The sequence below is a fragment of the Chiloscyllium punctatum genome, chromosome 6, assembly GCF_047496795.1.
Source record: "Chiloscyllium punctatum isolate Juve2018m chromosome 6, sChiPun1.3, whole genome shotgun sequence".
Lineage (NCBI taxonomy): Eukaryota > Metazoa > Chordata > Chondrichthyes > Orectolobiformes > Hemiscylliidae > Chiloscyllium > Chiloscyllium punctatum.
Window position 1 is genome coordinate 29,144,804 of NC_092744.1, and position 25,221 is coordinate 29,170,024.

A 25,221-nucleotide genomic window follows, 5' to 3' on the forward strand; every position below is an offset into this window, starting at 1 on the left:
TCTCCTGTAAAGTTTTCATGGATCAGTTGGATTGAAGCCTCTCCCTTTGCTGTAAATGTTGTGTCACTGACAAATTCTTCTATAATGCAGGCGTCACTAAAATTGATGTAAGACAAACTTAAGAGTTCATACTGTTTCTCACAGATATGAAACCACCACCAGGTATTTGGATCACTTACATCACCTCCCCAACTGGTTGCCAGAACTTTTGAAGATGGAATATGGCAGGCTCTGTTGTGAGGCTTTTCCTGAGTGCTAGCTGAGAGCCAGGATTGCAGGAAGGGATTGGCTGTTCATGTTTCAGTTTCAATGGGCTCCCTGTTGACAAGTTGCCCTTTGGAAATTGGAGTCACCACCCTGATTCCACTGGTTTTGCTTTGAAGGAGGAGATTGGATGGATGAATGCATCAGTGAGTTATTGTCCCAAATCTTTTGTTTAATTCAAATAAAGGCACGATGCCTGGAAATGTTCTTTTTTCCTGCAGAGGACAGGTTCCTGTGTATGAATACATGTGACTTCGAGCAAGTGTAAATAAACCATCTTGCAGGATGATGTTCTCCACGGCAGTGCCATGACCAACCAGGGCTTACTTGCCAACTAATCAGCACCCTTCTCTTGTGCAGTACAAATTGTCGCTCCCTTTGAAATTTGACATTTTTTTGTCTATCCTGTTATGATCCAGTTGATGAGCTGAAAATGTGTTGCTGGAAAAGCGCAGCAGGTCAGGCAGCATCCAAGGAACAGGAGAATCGACATTTCGGGCATCAGCCCTTCTTCAGGAATATGGCTCCAGCATCTGCAGTCCTCACTTTCTCCTCCTGATCCAGTTGATGGCAATATTGGACAAGTCAGTTCCCAGAGTGATTTGAAAGACTATAAGTTTTATTTTTTCAATTTGTTTACCATGACAGTCAGTCATTGAACAGACTCACAAGAGAATACCGACGTATTTTTCAATCAAACCACAGTGAGGGGTCCCCCATCTCTATTTTAAAGTTCCTTATTCAGTTGGCATTCTGTAATCAGTTTGTTTTCAGCAAATTTCTCAATTAACTGGGTGCTATTTTCTTCCGTTAATGTATAAACCTAAGAACCTCAACTAAACTGCTAATAAAGCTCACTTATTATTAACAACAACAAAATTAGAAATTACTGGAAACGTTCAGCAGGTCTTACAGCATCTGTGGACAGAAGTCAGAGTTTACGTTTCTGGTTAAGTGACCCTTTTTAATACTGATGGTAGCTACGAAAATGTTAGTTTATTTGCAGAAGATAAGGTGGGGGCAAGAGGATAAAGTGTAAACAATAGGTGGGGATAGAGCCCAAATAGAGAGACGAACAGTTCGACAGACACTGGACTGTGTAATGATCTGGCTAGGAGAGTGAATAGCTAGCTGTTAATGGAGACTGTTAATGGCTAACAATGGATTGTGTGCAATGGCAGACTATGTGATAACAAGGCCTGGTGTGTGTTGCGTTTGGGGTAAGGACATGGCAGAGCTCAAGCCCTAAAGTTGTTGAACTCAATATTGAATCGAGAAGGCCACAGGATTCCCCAGGTAGAAAATGAGGTGCTGTCCTTCCAGTTTTTGCTAAGTTTTTCTGGAGCACTGCAGCAAGCCTGAGACAGAGATGTTGGCCAGGAAACAAGGTGCTATGTTGAAGTGGAGGCAATTGGAAGCTCAGGGTCTTTTTGGTGGACAGAGTGTAGATATTCTGCAAAATGGTCACCCAGGCCATGCTTCGCTTTCTCCAATGTGGAGGAGACCACTTATTATTAAACCTGGTTTCATTAAACTCATATCTTCATCAGCTTTTTACTCCTAGAGTTCTCTTCTAAGCAACGAAGAACTTTCTTCCATTTCTGACTGCTCAGGAGACTGTTATTAACAGCAGCTCTTCTGGTTCAGACCCTTTCTCTCTTGAATGAATCAGCAAACTGCCTGATGAGTTCTGGATGGTTCAGACTTTCCATGTTATGAAATTCTTGTTGCAAGTCAACAGCAATTTTGCTTTTGATTCTTACCTTTGTTTTGATAATGCATTGAAGTGTTTATCTCGGGAGTTTAACGGACTTTGTTTAAATGCATGTCAACAAACAAAATTTCACTGCAAGATTAAACTGTAACTATGTCTTCCCTCTGAGCATGCAATGATGGAAATGCAAATTAATCTCCTATGGTATGCCTCACCAGCGTAGCACACTAGAACTCAAGCCCAGTTATTTTCAGGGGTCATCAGGAAAATTAAAGATTTTATAAATATGTGCAAAGGATCCCAATTTTCCTGTCTTTTAAATCCAACTCAGGTCTCTATGTTTAACAACAATTATTATTTATTAGAAATTGATAGGTTCTATTAAACTATTATGTAAACAATTATAAATCAGAAACATATACTTCTGTTAGTTAAAACTTTAATCCCCTTATAAATCTCCCCTACACACACATACTGACAGACACAAAGCACAGTAGCTATGCGTACAGGGAAAGACTGACAAGTTAGTTCAATGGCCCCTCTGCGTACAGTTCAGTGAAATGATCCTTTTAGTTTCCCAGATCTTTCTTCTGTAGACACTTCCATTTGCTTTTATGAGGCACAGAGCAAATAGTTCATATTTACATGAAGTTTCAGTCTTATTGGTCATGAGCCACAGCTTGCAGCAACTGATGTAGAAAAATAAATTGGTATTCTTCAGGCTGTAAGTATTTTTACTTCAAAGAGAAAGACAATTCCTTCTTTTCAAGAAGTCCAATAGCTTCTCATTAAACCTTCATACACTCAAGCTATTCAGCTACCTCAGAACAAATTACATAGTTGTTGGTAGCAGAAGGTTTTTGTAATTGACAACTGGTCACAAATTCCCAGATCAATCAGCTACTTGTTGCTGGCCAAATCTCTATTTGTGATCCCTTGGCTCCAATTTGTCTGAAACTAGACTCTCCTCCAAACACTTGAACAAACAGCAATGTAAATAGCACTCATAATGAGTTTTTAAAAAGTGCAGCAATCCTTGCTTTTTAAAACAGTCTATTCCCATTTCAGTCCACAATCAAAAATACCGAAAAATAAAAAGGCACAGTCTTTACACTTAAAAGTCATACATTGTTTTCTCCCTGTACAATGTGAGTTTTCAAATAATAATAAATCATAAATCTTCATCACAATCCTGATAAGTGCAACATGAAAAGCTTCGTCAGTTTCAAAGAACAAAGAACAATACAGCAAAGGAACAAGCCCTTCAGCCCTCTAAATCTGTGCCAACATATTTTTCCCTTCCATACTAAAACTGTCATCACTTACAGGATCCATATCCCTCTACTCCCTTCCTATTTATGTACTCGTCTAGGTGCTTCTTGAATGCTGCTACTGTGTCTGCCAGTTTCTCTTTTCTTCAGCAATATTCAAACTCTGTGTTAAGTTACCAATTTCAATGAACGTATTTTGAGATGATTAATAAAGCACTAATATTTGAACCAAACCCTAATGTGTAGAGGGACAGGGTATTTATTAAAATTGTGGAAAGTGATGACTGCAGATGAAGATCAGAGTTGACAGTGTGGTGCTGGAAAAGCACAGCAGGTCAGGCAGCATTTGAGGAGCAGGAAAATCGACGTTTCAGGCAGGAGCCCTTCATCAGGAATTAAAATTATTAAAATTGTGCCTACTCCCCAGAATCACCAATTGAATGTCACTAGTATAGAGATTAGGTTATTGAAATTCTTCCTAAACATGGTTATGGGCAGTGTACAGGATGTTAGGTTGATGTCTGTGAATTATCATACTCTTTCCCTACTCTCTGCCTTACTTATGATTCGCACAACTTACCTTCACAAAATTTCCCATTAGTCGCCAATCTCTGCCCAGTCGGGCATTTGCAATAATAACTGCCGATGGTGTTGCAGCACTGGTCTTGGCAACCTCCATTTTCTGTAGCACATTCATTCACATCTGTCAGAAGGGGTGAAAAAAAACAATCCAGTGATTAAAAATAACTTTGATAAAAAAAGTTTAAATTAAACATATGCAGGATGTAGGGTGGCATTTTCAAGTTAGCCCATTGTTGATCATCATACAATAATGATCACCTCAGGCAAAGTCAACGAGTGGGGAAGACATAGAGAGAGAGATATTTTTACATTGTCATTAGTTCACATCCCAAGTGTCTATAGTCATTGGCTACATATAGGTAAGGGTCAAAAAAACTGCAGATGCTGGAATCCAAGGTAGATATGCAGGAGGCTGGAAGAACACAACAAGCCAGGCAGCCTCAGGAGATGGAGAAGTCAACATTTTGGGTGTAACCCTTCTTCAGGACTGGATGTGGGTGTGGGTGCGGGTGTGGGTGTGGGGGGAGCTGTGAGATAAAGGGAGTGGGGGGTGGCAGGGTAGTGAGGTGGGGTAGGTGGAGATAGGCAGAGGATACAACCTGGTTGTTCGATAGGAGGGATGAAACTAGTAGGTGACTGAGGGGAATGGAAGGGAGGATGAGGGGATGGGAAGGGAGGTTATTTGAAATTGGAGATCTCAATCTCCCTTCCATTCCTCTCAGCCACCTACCGGATTCATCTTCCTATCGACCAATCAGGTTGTACCCCCACCTGTCTTTATTTAACCAACCTCTCCTCCCCATCCCCTTTATCTGCAGCTCCCCTTACACCCTTTCCCAGTCCTGAAGAAGAGTTACACCAAAAACATCAACTTCTCCACTTCCTGAGGCTGCCTGACTTGCTGTGTTCTTCCAGCCTCCTGCGTGTCTACATACAGGCAAAGCTGGTAGCCCAGAGACCTACTTTTCCCTGAGTGCTACCATATGTCATTTGTTAAACAACGTTCAGTAATCACATGAACGAGCATCAGCATGGTCTTTACTTGGATTAGGCATACTGATTTGATTTGATTTCTTATTCTCATATGTACCCAGGTATGGTGAAAAGTTTTGTTTTGTGTGAAATACAGACAGATTATACCACACAAAGTACATTAGGGTAATAGAACAGAATGAAAAATGTAATGTTATCGCTGCAGATAAGGTGCACAAAGAATGAGATCAACATTAAATTTTAAATTTCAGAGGTCCATTCAGAACTCTCATAACTGTGGAGCAGAAACTGTTGGTACATGTGTTTAAGCTTTTGTACTTCCTGCCCGAGGAAGAGGTTGGAAGAGATTATAACCATGTGGGAGGGGTCTTTGAATATGCCTGCATCCCAATGTTACATTGTGAATTTATTATGGTACACATCTCTTAATGGGTATATGCCTTTGACTGATGGCATCATGGTGTAATTTCATCACATATGCTCCCAATCATTCTGTGCAAGCATTTTCTCTCAGAACTTGTCTGGCCAGCAGCAGTGTATCTGTCAGGTAAGTCTTGGAATGCAAAGACATTCTCCCAAGAGACAATCCAAATAAAGAAGCCTGTATAATTAAATATGTCAGGCATTGCCACATCATCTTATAAGTGTCCCAGGTAAAAGTCTTCCTGGAGTCTCAATTTAGTATTTTAATGGCTATCTGAGAAATCTGTGGGAGTTGTGCAAGACAGTAGATAGAATGCTTTCTCCCACATCTGCCTGCAAACTTTGATCTCAACCAGTGTTAGAGAATTCAATTTTTTTTCTAGCTACTTGCTTCTTTCAGAACACAGAAACAATCTTAACTTGTCAGAAGGTGGCACTGAACCCAAGCTGGATGGTGTAAAAGCTGAAAGATTCTCCCACTAACTAATCTATTCTCTGTTACAAACTTTCAGAGGCAGGTCTGCGTACACGATCTCTGACCAAATTTATGCCATGACTAGTGTTATAGTTAGAGTTTTTTTTGTTTGGAAACACTATCTTCTAAGTGTAAAACAAAAGTAAGCTCTTAAATGATCTGTGAGATTTCCAAGTGCACTTTATTGCACTGTTAATGATCTAAGATATAATGAATTCATGCTGAGTACCAAAATAGTAAAAATATAATTATAAGGCTATTGCTATAATTTGGCACCATTCATCTTGATGATCACAAAACTTCACTAAAAATACAAACAAAATAAATTAAACCCAGCCACCTGAAATTAAAGTAATATACAAGAGTGTGAGGTGGATAGCAGCACAGTGGTAAGTAATAGATTAAGGAAATGTTCTGCAGCCAGCTGCAAACACTCAGGTCACATAAGTGCATGTCAAGGTTAGAGATGTTATGAGCACTTAGATGATTCACTCCCCTGGGATCACTAATTGCCCAAGTTGTTGAAGAGTTAAACAGTCATCCCTTAAAGATTTACTCCATTTTATTAACTTTGATGCTGCCTTACAAAGAGATTCTCCCACTAATAAATCTATTCTCTGTTGCAAACTTTCAGAGGCAGGTCTGCATGCACGATCACTGATCAAATTTATGCCATGAATTGTGGTCAGTAATGTCAAGTTTGTATTATTATCTTTCAGCCTATTGATAATTCACAAACTGAGGATTATAACAATGTACTGTGCATTAGACTAGGACCAGACACATAGAACATAGAACATTACAGTGCAGTACAGGCCCTTTGGCCCTTGATTGTGCGCCAACCTGTGAAACTAATCTGAAGCCCAACTAACCTACACTATTCCATTATCATCCATATGTTTATCTAATGACCATTTAAATGCCCATAAAGTTGGCGCGTCTACTACTGTTGCAGACAGGTTGTTCCACACCCCTACTACTCTCTGTGTAAAGAACCTACCTCTGACATTGTTCCTATATCTATCACCCCTCAATTTAAAGCTATGTCCCATTGTGCTAGCCATCACCATCTGAGGAAAAAGGCCCTCATTGTCTATCCTATCTGATCATCTTGAGTCACCTCTCAACTTTCTTCTCTCTAATGAAAACGGTCTCAAGTCCTTCTCTTTCCTCATAAGACCTTCCTTCCATACCAGGGAACATCCTGGTAAATCTCTTTTGCACCCTTTCCAATGTTTCCACATCCTTTCAATAAAGTGACAACCAGAATTACTGCAATACTCCAAGAGCAACTGCACCAGAGTTTTGTACAGCTGCAACATGACCTCGTGGCTCCAAAACTCAATCCTTCTACCAATAAAAGCTAACACACTGTACGCCTTCCTGACAACCTTATCAATCTGGGTGGAAACTTTCAGGGATCTATGTACATGGACACTGAGATCTCTCTGCTCATCCACACTACCAAGAATCTTACCATTCGCCCAGTACTCTGTATTCCTGTTACTCCTTCAAAAGTGAATCACCTCACGCATTTCCGCATTAAACTCCATTTGCCAGCTCTCAGCCCAGTTCTGCAGCTTATCTATGTCCCTCTGTAACCCGCAACATCCTTCAGCACTGTTCATAACTCCACCGACCTTAGTGTCATCCGCAACTTTACGAACCCATCCTTTTACGCCCTCATTCTGATCATTTATAAAAATGACAAACTGCAGTGGCCCCAAAACAGATCCTTGCGGTACATCATGAGTAACTGCACTCCAGAATGAACATAGCAATAGTCATGTGCAGAATACAACTCTTAAGTTGTACTATAGTGCTGAAATCAAAATTAGCATTGCTGGAAAACCCACACGTTCCTTATCAAAAGTTTAGGATTATAAATCAATTTTATTATAAAATGAATCTTGCCATTAAAAGAGAATAATTTTTAGCATCAATGTCTTGAATATTCCTTTTCCAAGAATACATTGTATCATTGATACAAAAGGATGAAAGATTCCAAATTTAGATGGTAGCTAAGGATAGAGAGCACAGTATTGTCTATTGTCTATTGTATTGAAATATTTACCAGTACACAATAAACATCACAACACTCAAGCTGCCAACAGGAAAACATTGCTAAGTGAGGAGATTCTGATATGCAATGACATGAACAACTAATGAAGGGTTCCACCAGAGATAAAGATGGAATATATTTGTCTTCTGTAAACAACTCAATTAACTGGGTTACATAGATGTGTTTGGTGTGAGATCCCAAAGCAGCATAGATGTGCAAATTTGTCTTTTGCAATGGAATAAAACAGAGGGAGGCAATGTTACCAGATCAGCAGCACATTATACATAGTTTCTGATACACTGTTCCATTGCAGTGAATGCAATTAAATATCAGGTCCTGTATTTAACAGTAGAGACTGATGCAATACTACTCAGTTTGTGCCACTGCCCAAGACTAATAACTCACCCCCAATACTTTCCTCAACTTGTTGGAGTCGAAGTAGAATCTGATTTCTAATTTATTAATGTTGACTCATAAAGATAACAAACAATATTTTAAAACAAAAACAAATAACCAAATATCAAACCAAAATCTTTGGAAATGCAGAAAATCAGCTTGGGCATTTTAGACTTTCTGAATGAATTGAAATGATATGGGGGGAGGGGGCATGAGGATTGTGGTGATTGCACAAACGCATTACGGTTCATGAATGCAGCAAGACAAATATCCAAAAGTGACAGGTGATAGTATCTTCATGCTCAAGAAAAGTTGTTGCATTTAATGACATAATTTTAAAAAATTAAAGCGTTTATGTTTCTGATTGAAGCACACAGAAACAACAAAACCAAAAATGCTTTTAAAGAGCCCAGAGGCTGTCTGTGTGTTGGCTCATTACTTCTAGTCACTGCCAGATAGATCATGGATCTGAAAGTTTATACAGATGCAAGACAAAGTGCATGCCCCTTGCAGGCTTTCCCTTGGGGGCACCTGCCTTTTGCATTTGTATGGATAGTCACGGTGACTGGCAGCTGTTTAGTCACTCGGCCCCTCTGCATCTTCTTGTACTGCTCTAACAGTCTTTCTGAAATGCCTTGAAGCTCACTAATCACATCAGATCCAAACACACAAAACTAGTTCCAGCTGGCTGAGTTGACATTTCTTTTAGTGGCAGTGCTAAAGCTCTGTTATTACAATATATGTTACTGTACATGGACACACTCCTTATGGGTCTGCAAAGGAGCACTTAAATTTCCCTTAAACGCAGCATTGTCATTCCATTTCTGATGGTAAGAAAAAAGGAGTCAATCCCCTGAAAGGCTATGAAGTCATGTTGCTTTTCTACACACAAATGTGTATAAATTACTTCTGATTTTTGCTGAACAATTGATATTTAAAATAAAGATGGTACCCTAACAAAATCTTATTGCTGTACACGTCCCAGAAAGAGCTGAAAATGCAAAGAGCCGCACTCTAGGTTTCACAGTTAAATTAACTTCCTTGAAAGGTTACCATAAGGTTACCTTCTAATCCGGTTTATTTTTAAAAACATTATTGTTACAAACCGGTGAAGTACGGTCAAGGACATGGAACAAAAATCTTCTGTGAACCTCAGATGGCACTGGTTAATGAACATTACACAGAAATGACTGGATGGCATTGCCAGTAATATGCCAACTCGTGATCACTTGGGACTGGCCTGAAATCTAGCTGTTGCTGGAGACCAGCTGGTACATCGACAAGCTTGCAATATTCAGTGGGATATTCCCATGTGTGTTCACAGTCCTTACCATCCTCACATACAGATCCCGATGTCTCACATGTGTGGGTTGCGTTAATTATTCCATACATTTTCCCTGTGGCATTTCGATGGAAAAACATTAGTACACGAGGGAAAATGCTGCAGAACCTGCTGCCACTTTTATAAGTGAATCTGTAATGGGGTGCAAGAAAAAAGATTTTAAAAATTAATGTTACAGAAAAGGAGAGAGAGGGAGAGAAATTAATTAGGTCAACGCCACGTTTACACAACACGAGGTATATGGTTTCATCGTGATTCAATAAGAGTGAGCCACAATTTCAACAGCAGCTGTGAGTTTGGAAGAGCTAGTGTTCACACATGGTTTTCAAATTGCACTTTTATGATTGAAAACAACTGAAAAAATGGTCATCAAATTGGAAAAAAAATGACATGGCAAGCCTTGTTTTAACTGGAAGAGTTAGCTATTGCTCCTAATGCTTTGGATAAGCTGCTTTGTCAATGGCTCTTTCTGTGATATGACAATTGTCCACTTAATCGTTGTATTGAAAGGAGGGAGAATTTTTGTGTCAGAAACAGTGCTTTGCTGTTGCTTTTGCCCAGAGAAAACTAATAATCAGCACTTCCTTCTGGTTTCTGAGATTAGGAAAGATCATGCCCCTAAATAAGCAATGCTCAATGTCTACTTGAAGGGACTCCAAGGAGTATTCACATTGGCAACAGTAATTGTAGCATTGTAAAGAAGTAAGACTGTTTGTAAGTAAGTGAGTCTCTGGTTCATAGACTCATCTTTTGAGGTGATTATTGATGCTGTGAAGGAAGGGGGAAAAGTAATTTTCCCTATGGATGGCAGGAGAACACTAGCCAAGAGGGTGTAGGTCTACATTGAAGAGTTTTTAGCAGCCAATGTGATCCTGAAGACCCAGATTCAAGAGTACACAATACTCAGTTGTCACTTTCTCATCCCTTCCTCACGCCGCCTCCAACCCCGATCTCCAATGTTCTCCTTACCATTCTCTGATCGCAACATCTTGATGTCACACAAACTCCTTTCTCTTCAACCTCTTCTTAAAACTTCTATCTCAACAGGCAACATTGCATTCCACTATTGCTGTCTCACACCCATTCTTTAAAGTCACCCTCTGTAGATGTTTGTACTTAATCCTCAACAATTGGTTCCACACTGAGCTCTTTGGCTTTCCTCATTGCATGAGAGAGTATGCATAAAACCAGGAAGGATCCAAAAACTGGACATGTGCTTGCAGTGTACACACTGCACGTACTTTAGTCAAGTCTTTCTAAGTTCAAGGAGAGCATCTTAGTCCAGTTGGGGGGATGGAGAAGGGGTACTACAGTTAGTCAAACGCATTGTATAATCTCAATGCAGGGGGTAGGCCATAGCCAGTCAAGTGTTTGCTATGATCAAGGTCTGAGATTGAACCATGGTCAATTTTGGGGATTGAATCTAACAAGTCTGAGGATTACTGGTAAGTCCATCAGGGAGCTACAGAGGTGGGAGCTAGCTCACCCCCAGTCAGGAAAGCTGGTGAAGCATTCCAAATAAGTGTATAGAAAGCAGGAAATATTATCATTTTGGGAAGGTGAGATGCAAGAGAACAGCTGAGAATAGATATTATGTACAATACTGAGAGACATAGAGTAGGAGCCCTGGTGGGTGCTGGGTGCAGTTGCACTGTGTGAGGGAGCAGCCAGAAGATGGAGGCAGTTATCCTTGCATACTGGAAAAAGTCATTAACTTTCTTGCAGCATTGCTATATTTTCCTCCACCAATAGATATCACCAACCAAAGTGACTTTCTTCCTTCAGGCTTTGTCTGGTGCTCTAGTCTCCTCTGGCAATCCTGAGATAAGAGGCCAGCTCTCCTGTTTGCCCCTCCCTCCCTCCCACCCCAACTGGATGTGCAGCTAATGAGCTGAGCAGTGGAGAACTGCATGAGAAAAACACCAAGGGTTTCCCATCTTTTGCCAGAAATGTACACAGTTGAACAGCAGGAAAATTCAGCCCCGTGTCAATCTCTGTGATTTTCCAATCCCACATGCACCAATATTCATATCCACCAGCCTAGAAAGAAACATCTACCCTGTGTCTTCCAGTTAAATCATGATTTGGAGCTGTTGAATATTATCCATGGAGTTACCAGAAGGTACAACTCATCCACTCTGTCATAATTAAGTAGCTCAGTGACTTATAAAACTTATGGACATAAAGAACAACAGCAGGAATAAACCATGCAACCTCCATTCAATAAGAACATGGCTGATCTTCAGCTTCAATTCCACTTTCTCAGCTTATCCCCGAGACCAAAAACTCTGTCTATCTCAGCCTTATATGATAGAGAATCCACAACCTCTTGAGTAATGAATCCTCCAGTTCCACAGCCCTTTTGAGAAGAAATTTCACCACAATTCAGTTCCGAATGATCTGCCATTTATCCTGACTCAAAGCTTCATTTTGCTAGCCACAGAGTAAAAGCAGGTTAAGAGAGGGCAAATGAAGCTTGTGTGATTGCACAGCTTTTATTTTAGGTGATGAAGTGAGATCATATCGTAGCTGTGCAGATTAAAAATAAATGAAAATCTTGCAGCTTGAGTTTATCTTTGCTCACTCTTTTGCCTTTCAAACTTTTAAATTTGATTTCTTATCCAGCTCAAAAATGTTGCCTTGAAAGTCTCCCGATTCAGCAAGCTGTATAACTCCTCAGAGACATAAGATTAGGCAATCTCCAACTAGATCTTAGTAGGTGCAGAAAGCTGGGCATAAATTCTGCACTAAATTCGCTACCTCAATCAGTGAGGTCATAAGAATTACTGATGTGGTAAATGGAAATTAGCACGGTGATGCACCACCCATGTTCTGAGGTTGTAAACTTGGCATAACGTTGAAATTAAAACAGAATATTGAAAAAAGTCTTTAAAAACAATAATAAGCATGAAGTAAAAGTCATATTTTACCATTCAGAGAAATTGTAAAAATAGCTGTAAATTTCTGTCTTGAAATACAATGCAGATGCTTAGCTTTTGCATGTGACACAGATTTCTGACTGAAAAGTTTCCTGGCCAAAGTATCTTACCACAATAGTGCTATCTTTTCTCTCCCATCTTCTTGCTCCACATATCTGCCAACTTAATCCTGAAAGACTAAAATGCCTAAAAGCAATTCATAAAGAAAATGTTCCCTCAACCTTCCTTTTAGCATCATTAAACATCGGAATATGATACCAGTGAAGCAAACACTCAGTTATACCAATCTTCCAGCAAATGACTGGTCCATGTAGAATGGTTCATAAAATGGACTGTGGCCGTATAGCTGGGTTGTTGCTCAGTTGCTTTGTTTTAAAGTCCAGTATAATGGACCTGGGAGGCAGAAGGCTTGGTGGCCTCTCCAGCATGTTATTAATTAGTGTAGTTCCCTTGTTTTTGCCCCTTGTCTGTTCATGGATGATGTCGTGTGAATCACATGACTTTCTATTTCACCCATAATTCAAGAATAATAATATTTGCAAATGTGTGTCAGATATCTTTATGATACAATTGGAAAAAACAATCCATGATTAAGGCACACTATAGCTTGAGAAACTCTAGTTACAGTCTCAAGAATCACCAGAAATATTAAGAGAGATTTTCTAGTCAACCAATTCACAAAGATGTTGTTACATGCCTCTGAAGCAGGTGGGACTTAAACCCAGGTGTCCAGTCTCAAGACCTTGTCTCCTTTATAAGGGATTCTGATTCTTCACTATTAAAGATTTAACATGGAACCCCATCGGAAGCTGTGTGGTCATTGACTGCCGCAAAGACTGCTCACCTCCCTGTGGGTGAATCTCTTTTACTGGGATTCCACCCCCCTGGAGTCATGATGGTGCACTCCAGCAGCTACTCACTGCACGATTCCATCTCTTCATAGACACAAGATTCGCAAAGCATCTGGGATTCTCTGAGCTCCAATACGTCTCGGCTGCTCAAAGCAACTATTGCTTGTGTCCTTCAACTCCACACTCAGCTGCACTGCAATATAATTTGCTTCCAGGACTTCTTCTGAGCCCTAACTTCCTCCAAGAACCAATGATTTTACATCACTTTCTCAGTCCCTCATGAGTGCTAATGCTAACATCAGCAATGTTTACTCAATGGAGCCTCATTCACCTGTTTCTGTGTATCTGATTGACCAGCACCCACAGGTAGAACCTCTTGCTTTGAATACCTCCACCCAATACGGGGTTACATCTCAACTCTAACTCTTGAATGACAGTTCACTGACCCTTGAAGTGGTCTGGATGACTTATCAAAATTCTATAAGAATGTCTAGCCTTGTTTCTAGGAAGGAACAAAATGGTCCAAGCACTGTAACACCTTGCGATTAAATGTTAAAATCTTGACAGACTGCCAGCCAACACAATATAAAGAATACAAAAAAAAATCTGGATTTTATCACAGCTCCCAAGTTCGAATCCATTGGACCATGCCTGGGACATCTTTTTTTAGTATCAGTATTGCCTGTATATTCAAAACATGGAGTTTGTATCCAATATTTTGCTGCAAACGTTGCTGATATATTGTTGTGGGGACAAAGAAGAGGGAAAGAGAAATTATTTCTATTAACGGGATGTCTTGCTGTCATCCATTGGCAATATCAGGATTCCTCCTTCCTCTGAATCATCGTTGCTTATCCATCCCTTCATCAACATCAGCTCCTAGGAATATTGCCAATGTGTCAGTGCATACTTTAGTCTATACTGTCTCAAAACTTAAATATTGGCTCAAAGAGAAAGCAAAAGCTCCCAGACCAGTTCTCAACTGTTTTCACCTGGGAGGAAATTGTATCTTTTGAATTTCCTGCCATGAAGATATTTCTTTCCTGATACATAGATCGTATCAAAGGAAACGGAACTCAGTTGACATTTCACGCCTGTGCTAAATTTAAGATCCACTTGGATTCAGATTTAATGTCATTCAATTTTCCTGCATTCTCCATAAACTAATTCAATTTTCCAGGATGAATACAAAAGTACACTAGAAACATTTAAAGCAAGCTGATTCAGCCAACGGCTAACTTGTACACTATGGCTTTAAACAGAATAGACGCTCCAACAGATTTTCATCTCACGTCAGGGCATAACCGCAAGGCATAAAGAATAAATGGAGCCTGGAATCTCAGAGAGTTTGCCCTCCATTTCCAAAGCACCCAACATTTGTTAAAAACCATTATCTACCAATGTGTTTTGAACTGCAAATAACAAGTAAAGACAACAGACACTAAAATCTAATGATTATTTAAAGGTGAAATGCATTCACATTGCAATGTTTGTATCAGTATTAATTGAAGCCCCTTTGAAACTGATAGATTCAGCAACTACAGTGGATTGCTCTATACATTGGAGTGATATATTGGCTGTAGGCCATATCAGGACTTCCCAAAATGGGAGTCAGAACTTCAAAAGGAGTTGGAATTTGAGATTTTAGGGTCACAAGCTCTGAGGCTGCAATGGCTGACACTCCCTTCCCTGCTTTCGTGTATGCTCTTTGGAAAGTTGGCATCTATAAGTAAATGTCGCAGAAGCATCGTAAGAACAACTATTGAATATCATCTTAATGTCAACACTGTAACAGTTTTTCAAATTAATTCCAATACATATTTACATCTAATATTCTTAGAATAGAATACCTACAGTGTGGAAACAGGCCCTTCAGCCCAACAAGTCCACACTGACCCTCCTAAGGATAACCAACCCACACCCATTTCCCTACATTTACCCCTGACTCATGCACCTAACCTACACATCCCCGAACACTGTGGACAATTTAGCATGGCCAGTTCACCTAACCTGCACATCCTTGGAATGTGGGAGGAAACCCAAGCGGACACAGGGAGAATGTGCAAACTTCACACAGTCACCTGAGGCTGGATTTGAACCCGCGTCCCTGGCACTGTGAGGCAGCAGTGCTAACCACTGAGCCACTGTGCTGCCCTAATTGCTGAGCTGCTGGGAAGACTTAGTAAAATTACTAGCTATATTACACGAAACTGTGTAGTATGAACCACAAAGAATCCAGGGTCCATCCACATTCCAAACTGCAGAGGCAACAAGAAAGACATGAATTTCTTCAGTATTCCCATACTACAGGAAGGAAGAGATCACCAGACATGTGAAATGCTCAATATTAATCCTGCCACCCAAACAGATTGGGACAGACAAGTGATTAACCTTACTGCCCAACTTCCTACTGCATTCATGACTATCCTCATTTTAACCACACAGCATTCGGTGTTGCATAAGGTGCTTGCCACAGGCAGACATTGATCTGACACAGTTAGCACCCCTAGAGAATGTTAACAATCAATCTGGCAAATGTCACATAGTCGCACCTGCTAAAGATATTTACAGGGAGCAGCAGAACTGGAGAAATCCCACAAAGGGATGTACTAAGAAGAAAGAGCACTAGGCTGGGTTCTACAAGGCAACATGGAGACTGCCCTGATTAGATCTTCTATTTCATTCCCTAATTCCATTCCATTGCCCATTGACAACTCACTTGTAGTGATGAGGATCATTTCTTCAGACTACCAGCAGTGGCTTTCTGACAATTAGTATCTTCTTCTGACCCACCTGACAGGTGCAGATTCCAGACATCCAACACAGAAATAAGGGCCTAAAGTTAATATATCTCCCTCCTTCATTTTCACTATCATCACCTCTGCCAGCTTCCACATGTCACATTCACACCTAAATATTTGTTATATGATTCCAGAGTTTGGGAGGTGTCCATTAATCTTCCGTAGAAATTTCTTACAGCAAGAATTCAAGCATTCAAAGGTGGGTGAATTGCAGAGAGAAATAAAACACATGCAACTGTCATTCAAACTGTTGTGCATATTTTTTTGTTTAAAATACTTTTACCTTGTTTTTGTTTGGTTCCTTTATCACTAGAATTAGAAAACAGAGGCTGCAGGTGGCTCAGTGGTTAGCACTGCTGTCTCACAGCTCCAGGGACCCGGGTTTGATTCCCACCTTGGGCGACTATGTGTGTGGAGTTTGCACAATCTGCCAGTGTCTGCGTGCATTTCCTCCGGGTGCTCCGGTATCCTCCCACAATCCAAGGATGCACAGGCCAGATGAATTGGCCATGCTAAATTGCCCGTAGTGTTAGGTGCATTAGTCAGGGGTAAATATAAGGTAGGGGAATGGGTCTGGGTGGGTTACTCTTCGGAGGGTTGGTGTGGACTTGTTGGGCCAAAGGGCCTGTTTCCATACTGTAGGGAATCTAATCTAATCTAATCTCATAATTCTCCACCCAAGTAATTCTTGTGAAGAATACCTGGGTTTCATTGGTGAGAGTATTGGTATCATTGCACATCCTCAGATATGTTTGGTACTTCTGCAGCTCAGACCAAAGACTAAAGGCAATCTGTACATCAGGTCCTGGTCTTTGCATTACTGTCACCAGTCATCTTGACAGCAGAATTACAAACATACACAAATGTATTCCAAGTAACGTGAAACTGTCTTTGGATGGAAACTATAATCAGCCGTATTTCAGCGGTAGCCTTTTCACTTTTGAGTCAGTAAGTTGTCGGTTCAAGTCTCACTTGAGCAAATCCTAAGTTGATATTTTACTTGGAGGGCAGCATTTGCAAAATACCACTTCCTCCAAGAATCTCATCAAATCACACAGGATCTCTACTTTGATTTTTATTATCATATAGCAAAAGCTACTTTACGTAACAGATTTGGAACAGTATCTTCACCATACCATAGGACATAGGAGAAGAAGTCGACTATTCACCCCATCAAGTGTGCTCCAGCACTTGATGAAATTGTGGCTGATCTGATAATCCTCAACCCAATTTCCTGTCTTTTCCCTAAAACTCTTGATTCCCTTACTGATTAAACATCTGTCTATCTCAGCAGTGAACATACTTCTTGACCTAGTCTCATCAGCCCCTACAACTGCAATGGTTTACAATGAATTCCTACCAGCAGCTTCTGTTTAGTTAGGGATAGGAAATAAATGTTGGCTTCACCAGCACCATCTGCATACTAAGAATGAATGAAACAAAAGTTTTGTCCAGTGTAGTAATACATCGTCAGCTACAAATTTCCACGTAAATGTTAATATTTAGTTTATTTCATCAACTGGAATTAATACCTAATTCAGTTTAGTTTGCAGTTTAGTTCAGTAGATATGACTGCTGCTAAATATTGCATCCCAATCAACATTTAAGCCTGTGACTGTTGTGTTTTGGTGCTCCTGTTCACTTATCCATTTACAGTTTGTAAGTGCTTTGACAGTTTATTGCTTAAGCCACAGTAAAGCCAGAGATGACAATTGGAGACAATGAAATGATTAGGAAAGTTAAATGCAGAATCAGGAATTTTCTTTTCAATTTCTCTAGATTTGTCACAAATGACTTAGGTTACATAGTGTAAAAACCTAAACATCTCTTCACCTCTCCTTTTTGACTCATAACATTTCAGTCCAGAAAGCTGGACAGAATTCCATGTTCCTTAATACTTAGATTTGTATTCATAATAGCTTTGCTCTCTAGAAATGATTGAGTATTTGCTGATGTGATTTCCTTATCCTTCCTCAAAACCTAGTTGACCCTCACTTGGGGAAACGTAAGGCTTAAGATCTCAGACTAAAGACAAAGGAAACCTCACTATAAACAGCATTTGGCTTTCAACAATGAAGGAATTTGAAAGAAGAATTCACTTGTTTCAGATATTTAAGTGCCGTATAGGAGGCATACAGGAAGGAAAGAATTATGCTGCTATGTGGCTGACATCTAATCACCTAATCACTCTTTGTAGCCTTTGCTTAGACTTCTCTAAAATGAAGTTAACTTCCGTTCATTACCACACTTGAGAATTTCAGACCTTTCTCAGCAGGGTAAGACTTAAAACAAAAACATTTAAGTCTCAGGCTGAAGCAAAGTAACATCTGCAAGATCTATCAAAAGCAGAGCCATGAGACAAATAAATAACAAGAAATAAGAAGAATCATATCTATCCATTGATGAACATCCCTCTATAAAGAAAAACACTGGGTATTCTTTGACATTATACACATCATTTTTTTCCTCTTGTGAATTTAAACAACAATACCATGTGTCTCAAAATGTTTTTAAAAAATGATAGTCTTATCCAATGATGCAGAACAGATACATAAGACAGAACCAGTCCACCCATAGCACACAAGACCACCAGTGTCAGTCCAGTCCCCTCATATAATTGGTGCCTCTCTATTGTCAGCAGACTACAGTAGGGACACCCTCATGCTCTTTTCATTCACCCATTATCCTATTCTTTACCAATCCAATGTAAAACAAAAGGACAGAAATTGGCTCCAAATAATGCTTTAAATATTTTTAAAATAATTTGTTTATTCACATTTTACCCACATCAAGTGACAGATTGGAAACAGAATGGAAGAGAAACACAGATCAGTGATTTAGAAATGTGCTGCTTTAGACTCAGTAATGACGCAGTCTTCCCTTCTTTCAAATTGTTGGACGAAGTACTGCATCCATCCCGAGTGGTTGCAACACTAATAGTTCTATTCAGTAAGCACTTCACACAACCTCAATCATTTCATTGCCAGTTGTGTCTGAGGGGCCAAACTGCTAACAGCTCACAGAAGCTAAATTATTGGATTAACTCTTGCACAGCAATGAGGTTTGGCATTGACCTGAGACTTTCCACATATGCTGTGCTTTCCAGATCCCTTAATACTCCTGCCATGTATCTCAGGTTACTTCTTTCCTCCTTCCTAGCTACATATCTTTCTAAAAACAGCACTGTTTGCAGCAATCTTTACTTTTGTATTAGAAAAATATCCAAGGAACTTGTTCTGAAAACCAGTGTATTGCTGCTAGTGTGAGACAGTTCACTTCCATCAATTTACTCCAAGCAATACTGAATAAAGGTAAACTCACCACAGTCTTACCAGGCCAGAGGACTGGTGGTGGCTTAACCTGAGGATCACCATGCCTCAGGTAAAATATATAAGTATTGTTCTTCATGGTAACCTCAGCTGATGTAAGAACAGAACCTATGCTATTGACATTGCTCTGTATCACAAACCAGCTAACTGAGCTAATCAACCCTGACTGAGTGCTACACTTTTGGAACTGCTTTTCTTTTGATGAACTGTAAAATTGAAGCCCTGTCTGTCCTCATAAATAGTCATGGACATGGTAGTTGGGCAGGTAAGTACAGGAGAGTTATACTCTATGCCCTAGCCTATACAAAGTTTGTGAGAAGATTTGTAGCTCAGGTGCTTGTTGTTGTGGTTCTGTTTGCCGAGCTGGGAATTTGTGTTGCAGACGTTTCGTCCCCTGTCTCGGTGACATCCTCAGTGCTTGACAGCCTCCTGTGAAGCGCTTCTGTGATCTTTCCTCCGGCATTTGTAGTGGTTTGAATCTGCTGCTTCCGGTTGCAGTGGTCGGTATATTGGGTTAACAAAGATGGCATACTCAAACTACTAGAGGTGTGCCTCACAACACACTTCACATTCAACAACCAAATATATGAACAAATCAACGGCACACACATGGGCTCATCCATCTCTGGACTCATAGCAGAAGTGGTAATGCAAAGCTTAGAACAAACAGTCTTACCGCAAATTCAACCCAAACTCTGGGTCAGATATGTGGACGACACCTTTGTAATCATTAAAAACACAGAAATAGAGAACACACACCAGATCATCAACGCCACACTCACAGGAATCCAATTCACTCGAGAGGAAGAAAAGGACAACCAACTCCCATTCCTAGACGTGATGGTACAGAGAACACCGAACGGAGAATTCACCACAAAGGTATACAGGAAAGCCACACACACAGACCAAGTCCTGAACTATGAAAGCAACCACCCCAACACACAAAAAAGAAGTTGCATCAGGACACTATTCAAAAGGGCCACAGCACACTGCAGCACACCAGAACTGCAAAAGAAGGAAGAAGAAAACCTATACAATGTATTCACCAAAAACGGATACCCGCACAATTTCATCAACAGATGCCTAAGGGAAAGACAACGGAACGAGGACATGCCACAACCCAAAGGACTAGCCACACTACCATACATCAAGAACATTTCCGAACTGACAGCCAGACTACTGCGACCACCAGGACTCATAAAAGCACACAAACCAACAGCCACTCTCAGACAACAACTCACCAGAACAAAGGACCCGATACCCAGCATGAGCAAAACCAATGTACTGTACAAAATCCCATGCAAGGACTGCACAAAACACTACATAGGGCAAACAGGAAGACAGCTAATGATCCGCATCCATGAATACCAACTAGCCACAAAATGACACGACCAGCTATCCTGAGAAGCCACACACGCAGATTACAAGCAACATGAATTCGACTGGGACAACACTACTTTATAGGACAAGCCAAACAGAGAACAGCCAGGGAATTCCTAGAGGCATGGCACTCATCCACAGATTCAATCAATAAGCGCATCGATCTGGACCCAATATACCGACCACTGCAACGGACAGCTGGAACTGACAACCGGAAGCGGCAGATTCAAACCACTACAAATGCCGGAGGAAAGATCACAGAAGCGCTTCACAGGAGGCTCCCAAGCACCGAGGATGTCACCTAGAAAGGGGACAAAATGTCTGCAACACAAATTCCCAGCTCGGCGAACAGAACCACAACACCTAGCCTATGCTTATTCCTCCATCAGCATCACGGGAACAGATTATCTGGTCATGATCATGTGTTGTTTGTGGAAACACTGTGGGAGAACTGTATGCAAATTGGCTGCTGAAATTCCAACATTGCATGATCACTGCACTTCAAAGCCAACTTCTGTAAAGTACATTGGGATATCCTGTGATCATGAAAGGTGCTACATAAATGCTATATAAAAATCTTTATTTTCATCAATATTTCAAGAAGGCAAAGGAAAGATTGGAAGGTGTAATGTCTACTCAACCTGCTCCATTGCTCCAAAGCAATCCCATCATTTACACATGCTTTATCTCTTCGGGATTGCCTTTCTGATCCTCCATTTCATTTTTCATGGGAACTATCAAATTGTACATTCTAGTGACTTACAAACAGCAGAGCTTGACTTCTCTATCTTATCTAAGATGAACACTACTCATACACTTGCAACTTTCAAAGGTTACTGAGCTGACACGTCCAGTGGCTGACCTGGTTAGGTTCATGAATTAATGATGACTATGCAAACTCTGGGCCTCAAGTTTAATTCCTGGTCTATGTGGAGTTTATTATCTCTGTCAGCATAGTGGAAGAGGTCCTTTTATTAACAACACTTTTTTTTGGAACAACACACTATATTTCGCACTCCAGATTATGACTGAGTGATTCTTGATGGAATCGGGGAGGTCAGTCGGATGCTGAATCAGTTTGAGCTGTGAATCTAACAGCTTATTGATGCTTACCATTGCATTTTCACATTGGACAAGGCAAAAACTCAGAGGTATCTGTTTCTGAGCATGACGCCGAGTTTTTATCAGAGCAGAAATTAAAATTACCAAGATATATTTGATAGGACAAACCAAGGGCCGCTTCAATTCGATCATACTCTAATCCTGAATATCATTTTTAACTCTACAAAAATGTGTATTTTACAGCAATTGATTAAGCAGTACAAATAACACAGCAATGTGGGAATTTAAAGGTTAAAAAAGACTGAATTGTGAATAAATTACACTCTGAGAAATGATAGCTCTGAGTTATCATCTCAGAATGATGGTATAGGAAATGCCAGAAATTTTTAACATGTCAGACTGTCTGTGGAGAGACTGAAACAAAATAGTGTTTCATTTCACTGAGCTTTTTTCGAGGTATGCTCTGTTTCTCCCTGTGTGACCACTGCCTGTCCTATTGATTGCTTCCAATAGAAGTAAACAGCATTAACAAGATTATATCTGGAGACTGAGGAATTAAAATGAAGATCGCAATCATCTCAAGCTTTATATTAATATAGCTTCAAAGCTAACTTCTCTTTAATACTCAAAAATTCAATGGAAGTAAAGAATTTGTTATCTGAAACAAATTTGATGAGGGTATTTTTTCTTTTGCTCTTTCTGAAAACAAAACAGTACCATAATTTGCCCAGCAATGCCACAATGTGCTTTACCTGCAGTGCTGTATTCAACCCAAGCAAATACTATTGCTACAAACTACACTAAGCAGATGTATGTCAACGTGCCTACAGAAATGAGTAAAGGTTGCTTTGAATGTTTTACAAGCTTTCAGCAGCTGCAAAGGCTTTCAGCTTGCTTGTTTACATGGTCTTGAAACCTACTATCTTGGCATTCTGTAGATAACGTCTAGATGAAGCAAGGTCCACTTGCTACTGCATCAATCTCATGGAAGTAATGTTCCCGATTTCCAGATGTAATTGTTGCACAGTGCATAGTAAAACATCTTTTTTTAATCAACAGTCTTACTGCAGGGGAGCTGCTTCTGACACAGAGAATTAAGATTCCAACAGAGTGAGCTCACAAGTCCCTTGACCAAAACAATGTTTTGGCAGAACACCACCAGACTTTTGTCCTAATGATATGAAACTGCATAATATTGACAGAGTGAATTATTCAATTGCTTCTATTACAATTATTGTTCCTGCTATAAAGCAACTTTGATTGTAATGCTAAAAAAATTATGTTGGCGCTTTCTCCTAAAATGCTTTCTCAATAACTATCTCATCAGCAGTTACCAGAATCAATTTTTATTCCTGTCCATCTAATTACTGTACATTTTTGACACTTCTATTTTTTTCATTCAATCATGGGATCTGAGCATCACTGGCTGAGCCAGCATTTACTTCTCATTCCTAACTGCCTAGAGCACAGTTAAGATTCAATTACATTGCAGTGTGTCTGAAGTCACATGCGTGCCAGACTAGAGAACGAAAATTAGTTTTTAAAAAAATTAAAAACACCTATGTGTACTTTGGTTGAGAAATAGTTTAAGAATTTATCAACTTTAAATTGTCACTAATTGAACAAATATACAGGTTAGCAAAAAAATAGCACCATGCTAAGAGCAGCTATAGTCGGAATTCTTTGCAACTGAGAATGGTAGAACAATGAAACATTTAATGTTAGAAGGAGAAGTTAGAATATTTCTGTGAATCAAAGGCATCTACAGGACCATGGAGAGACAAAGCATGGGATTATCTTTGAACCACTCAAACAAGGGAGTTAACAAACAGATTTATGTGAATGGTTTCCTTCCATATTTTGGATCTTTCTGGTCCTGCAATAGCTAAACGGCAGCCTTCATTTGAATCCGGAACTGCACACGGCTTGTATGGTGTCAAGTTCTGGTGATATACAGGGTTAGACAGGAGAGAACTATTCCTTTCAATGTGTACCGAGCATGTACAAGGCCTGACATGGAGATGGCAAGTGAACTACTCCCTTTTACCTTACATGTTTATAAACTAATCAAAAGAAATTATTTTGGCACTTTAAACACAGCATAAAAATATGCAGCTCAGCCTTCAGTCTGGTTTTATATTCATGCCACTTTTTAAAGTTTCTTATAGAATAGTTTCATCATTCCCAAGACCTCCATAAAACATACAACTGATTTTCCACATTTGAAACATCATCATTATACAGTGTGCAGGAGACTGTATAAAAGGTGGCGCAACCCACAATAGAATTGATTTGAAAGCCTGTTTTATATTTCCAATAACAGGACTATTTTAAAATGCTTAAGGAGTTTGCACTGTGCTACTTATGCTGTCTAGACAATAGATGGAAGGAAAAATTCACAGACATTTACAGTCATGATAATTAAGTATCACCTGCAAAACCATAAGCATTGCAGAAAATTGATTGCATTCTCCAGTGCACAAAAACAGGATCCCATGCAAATGAATTAATTCATATTGTAAACTTAAGTGCAATCACAACTCAGAAAAATGGGGAAAATGTTCTCTTATTTTAATCCATTGCAAAGGTCCTAAATGAAATGATTTTGGACAGGATTAAATTGATTTTGTTGAATATACCATCGTAAAACTTGGTAGTGTCATTAGGACAAATCACAATAAAGAATGGCAATCTGAAGTACTTCAGTCTACTTCAGAGCTCAGATTAAATGAATGAATTTGTCTTTTTGTAGAACTTTTCATGTTGTCAATACAGTTAATTAATGGAGTAGTTACTGTTGTATACAGGTAAATAACAATGTCCCCTTGAGGAATGTTGGAATGTTGCACAATTTAATCCAATTTGGTTGAGGGCTAGATGTTGATGAAGATAGTGGGGAATTGGACTTTCTTCCATTATCCTGGAACAATGGGTAGGAAACAAGACTTCCCACTAATTTTTCAATCATGTCCTCCTATTACTATCATTCCCTTAGATCATTGGAAGGTGTTAATAAGTTGGACAGCAATATCAATGGCCTGATGAAGTCAAAGACAAGGCGAGGGTAAGTCAACGTCTTCTTCAATTTGACCCAAAGGATTCAGCCTTTCAGTTGTAATCTCAAATCGATAGTCTTTACAAATGACAGGCAATAACCACCTCCAAAAAGACAGAATCCAACCAATTCTCTTTGACATTCAAATGATATCACTATCTCAAAAGTCTCCACTAGCAACATCCTGACAAGAAACTGAATGGGAATAGTCATATGAAAGCAGGTCAGGGACTCGGAATCCTGTCATAAATAATTCACCGACTGATTCTCCAAAGCCTGTCC

General features: G+C 39.8%; 1 protein-coding gene across 1 annotated transcript in view; it reads right to left on the bottom strand.

The window, feature by feature from the left end:
* LOC140478814 (uncharacterized) overlaps nt 1-25,221 on the bottom strand; it is a 309,839-nt gene that overhangs the window by 104,780 nt on the left and 179,838 nt on the right. Inside the window, exon 5 of the mRNA XM_072572218.1 lies at nt 3,830-3,952. Coding sequence (XP_072428319.1) covers nt 3,830-3,952 — 123 coding nt within the window. The remainder of the gene's footprint in view (nt 1-3,829; nt 3,953-25,221) is intronic.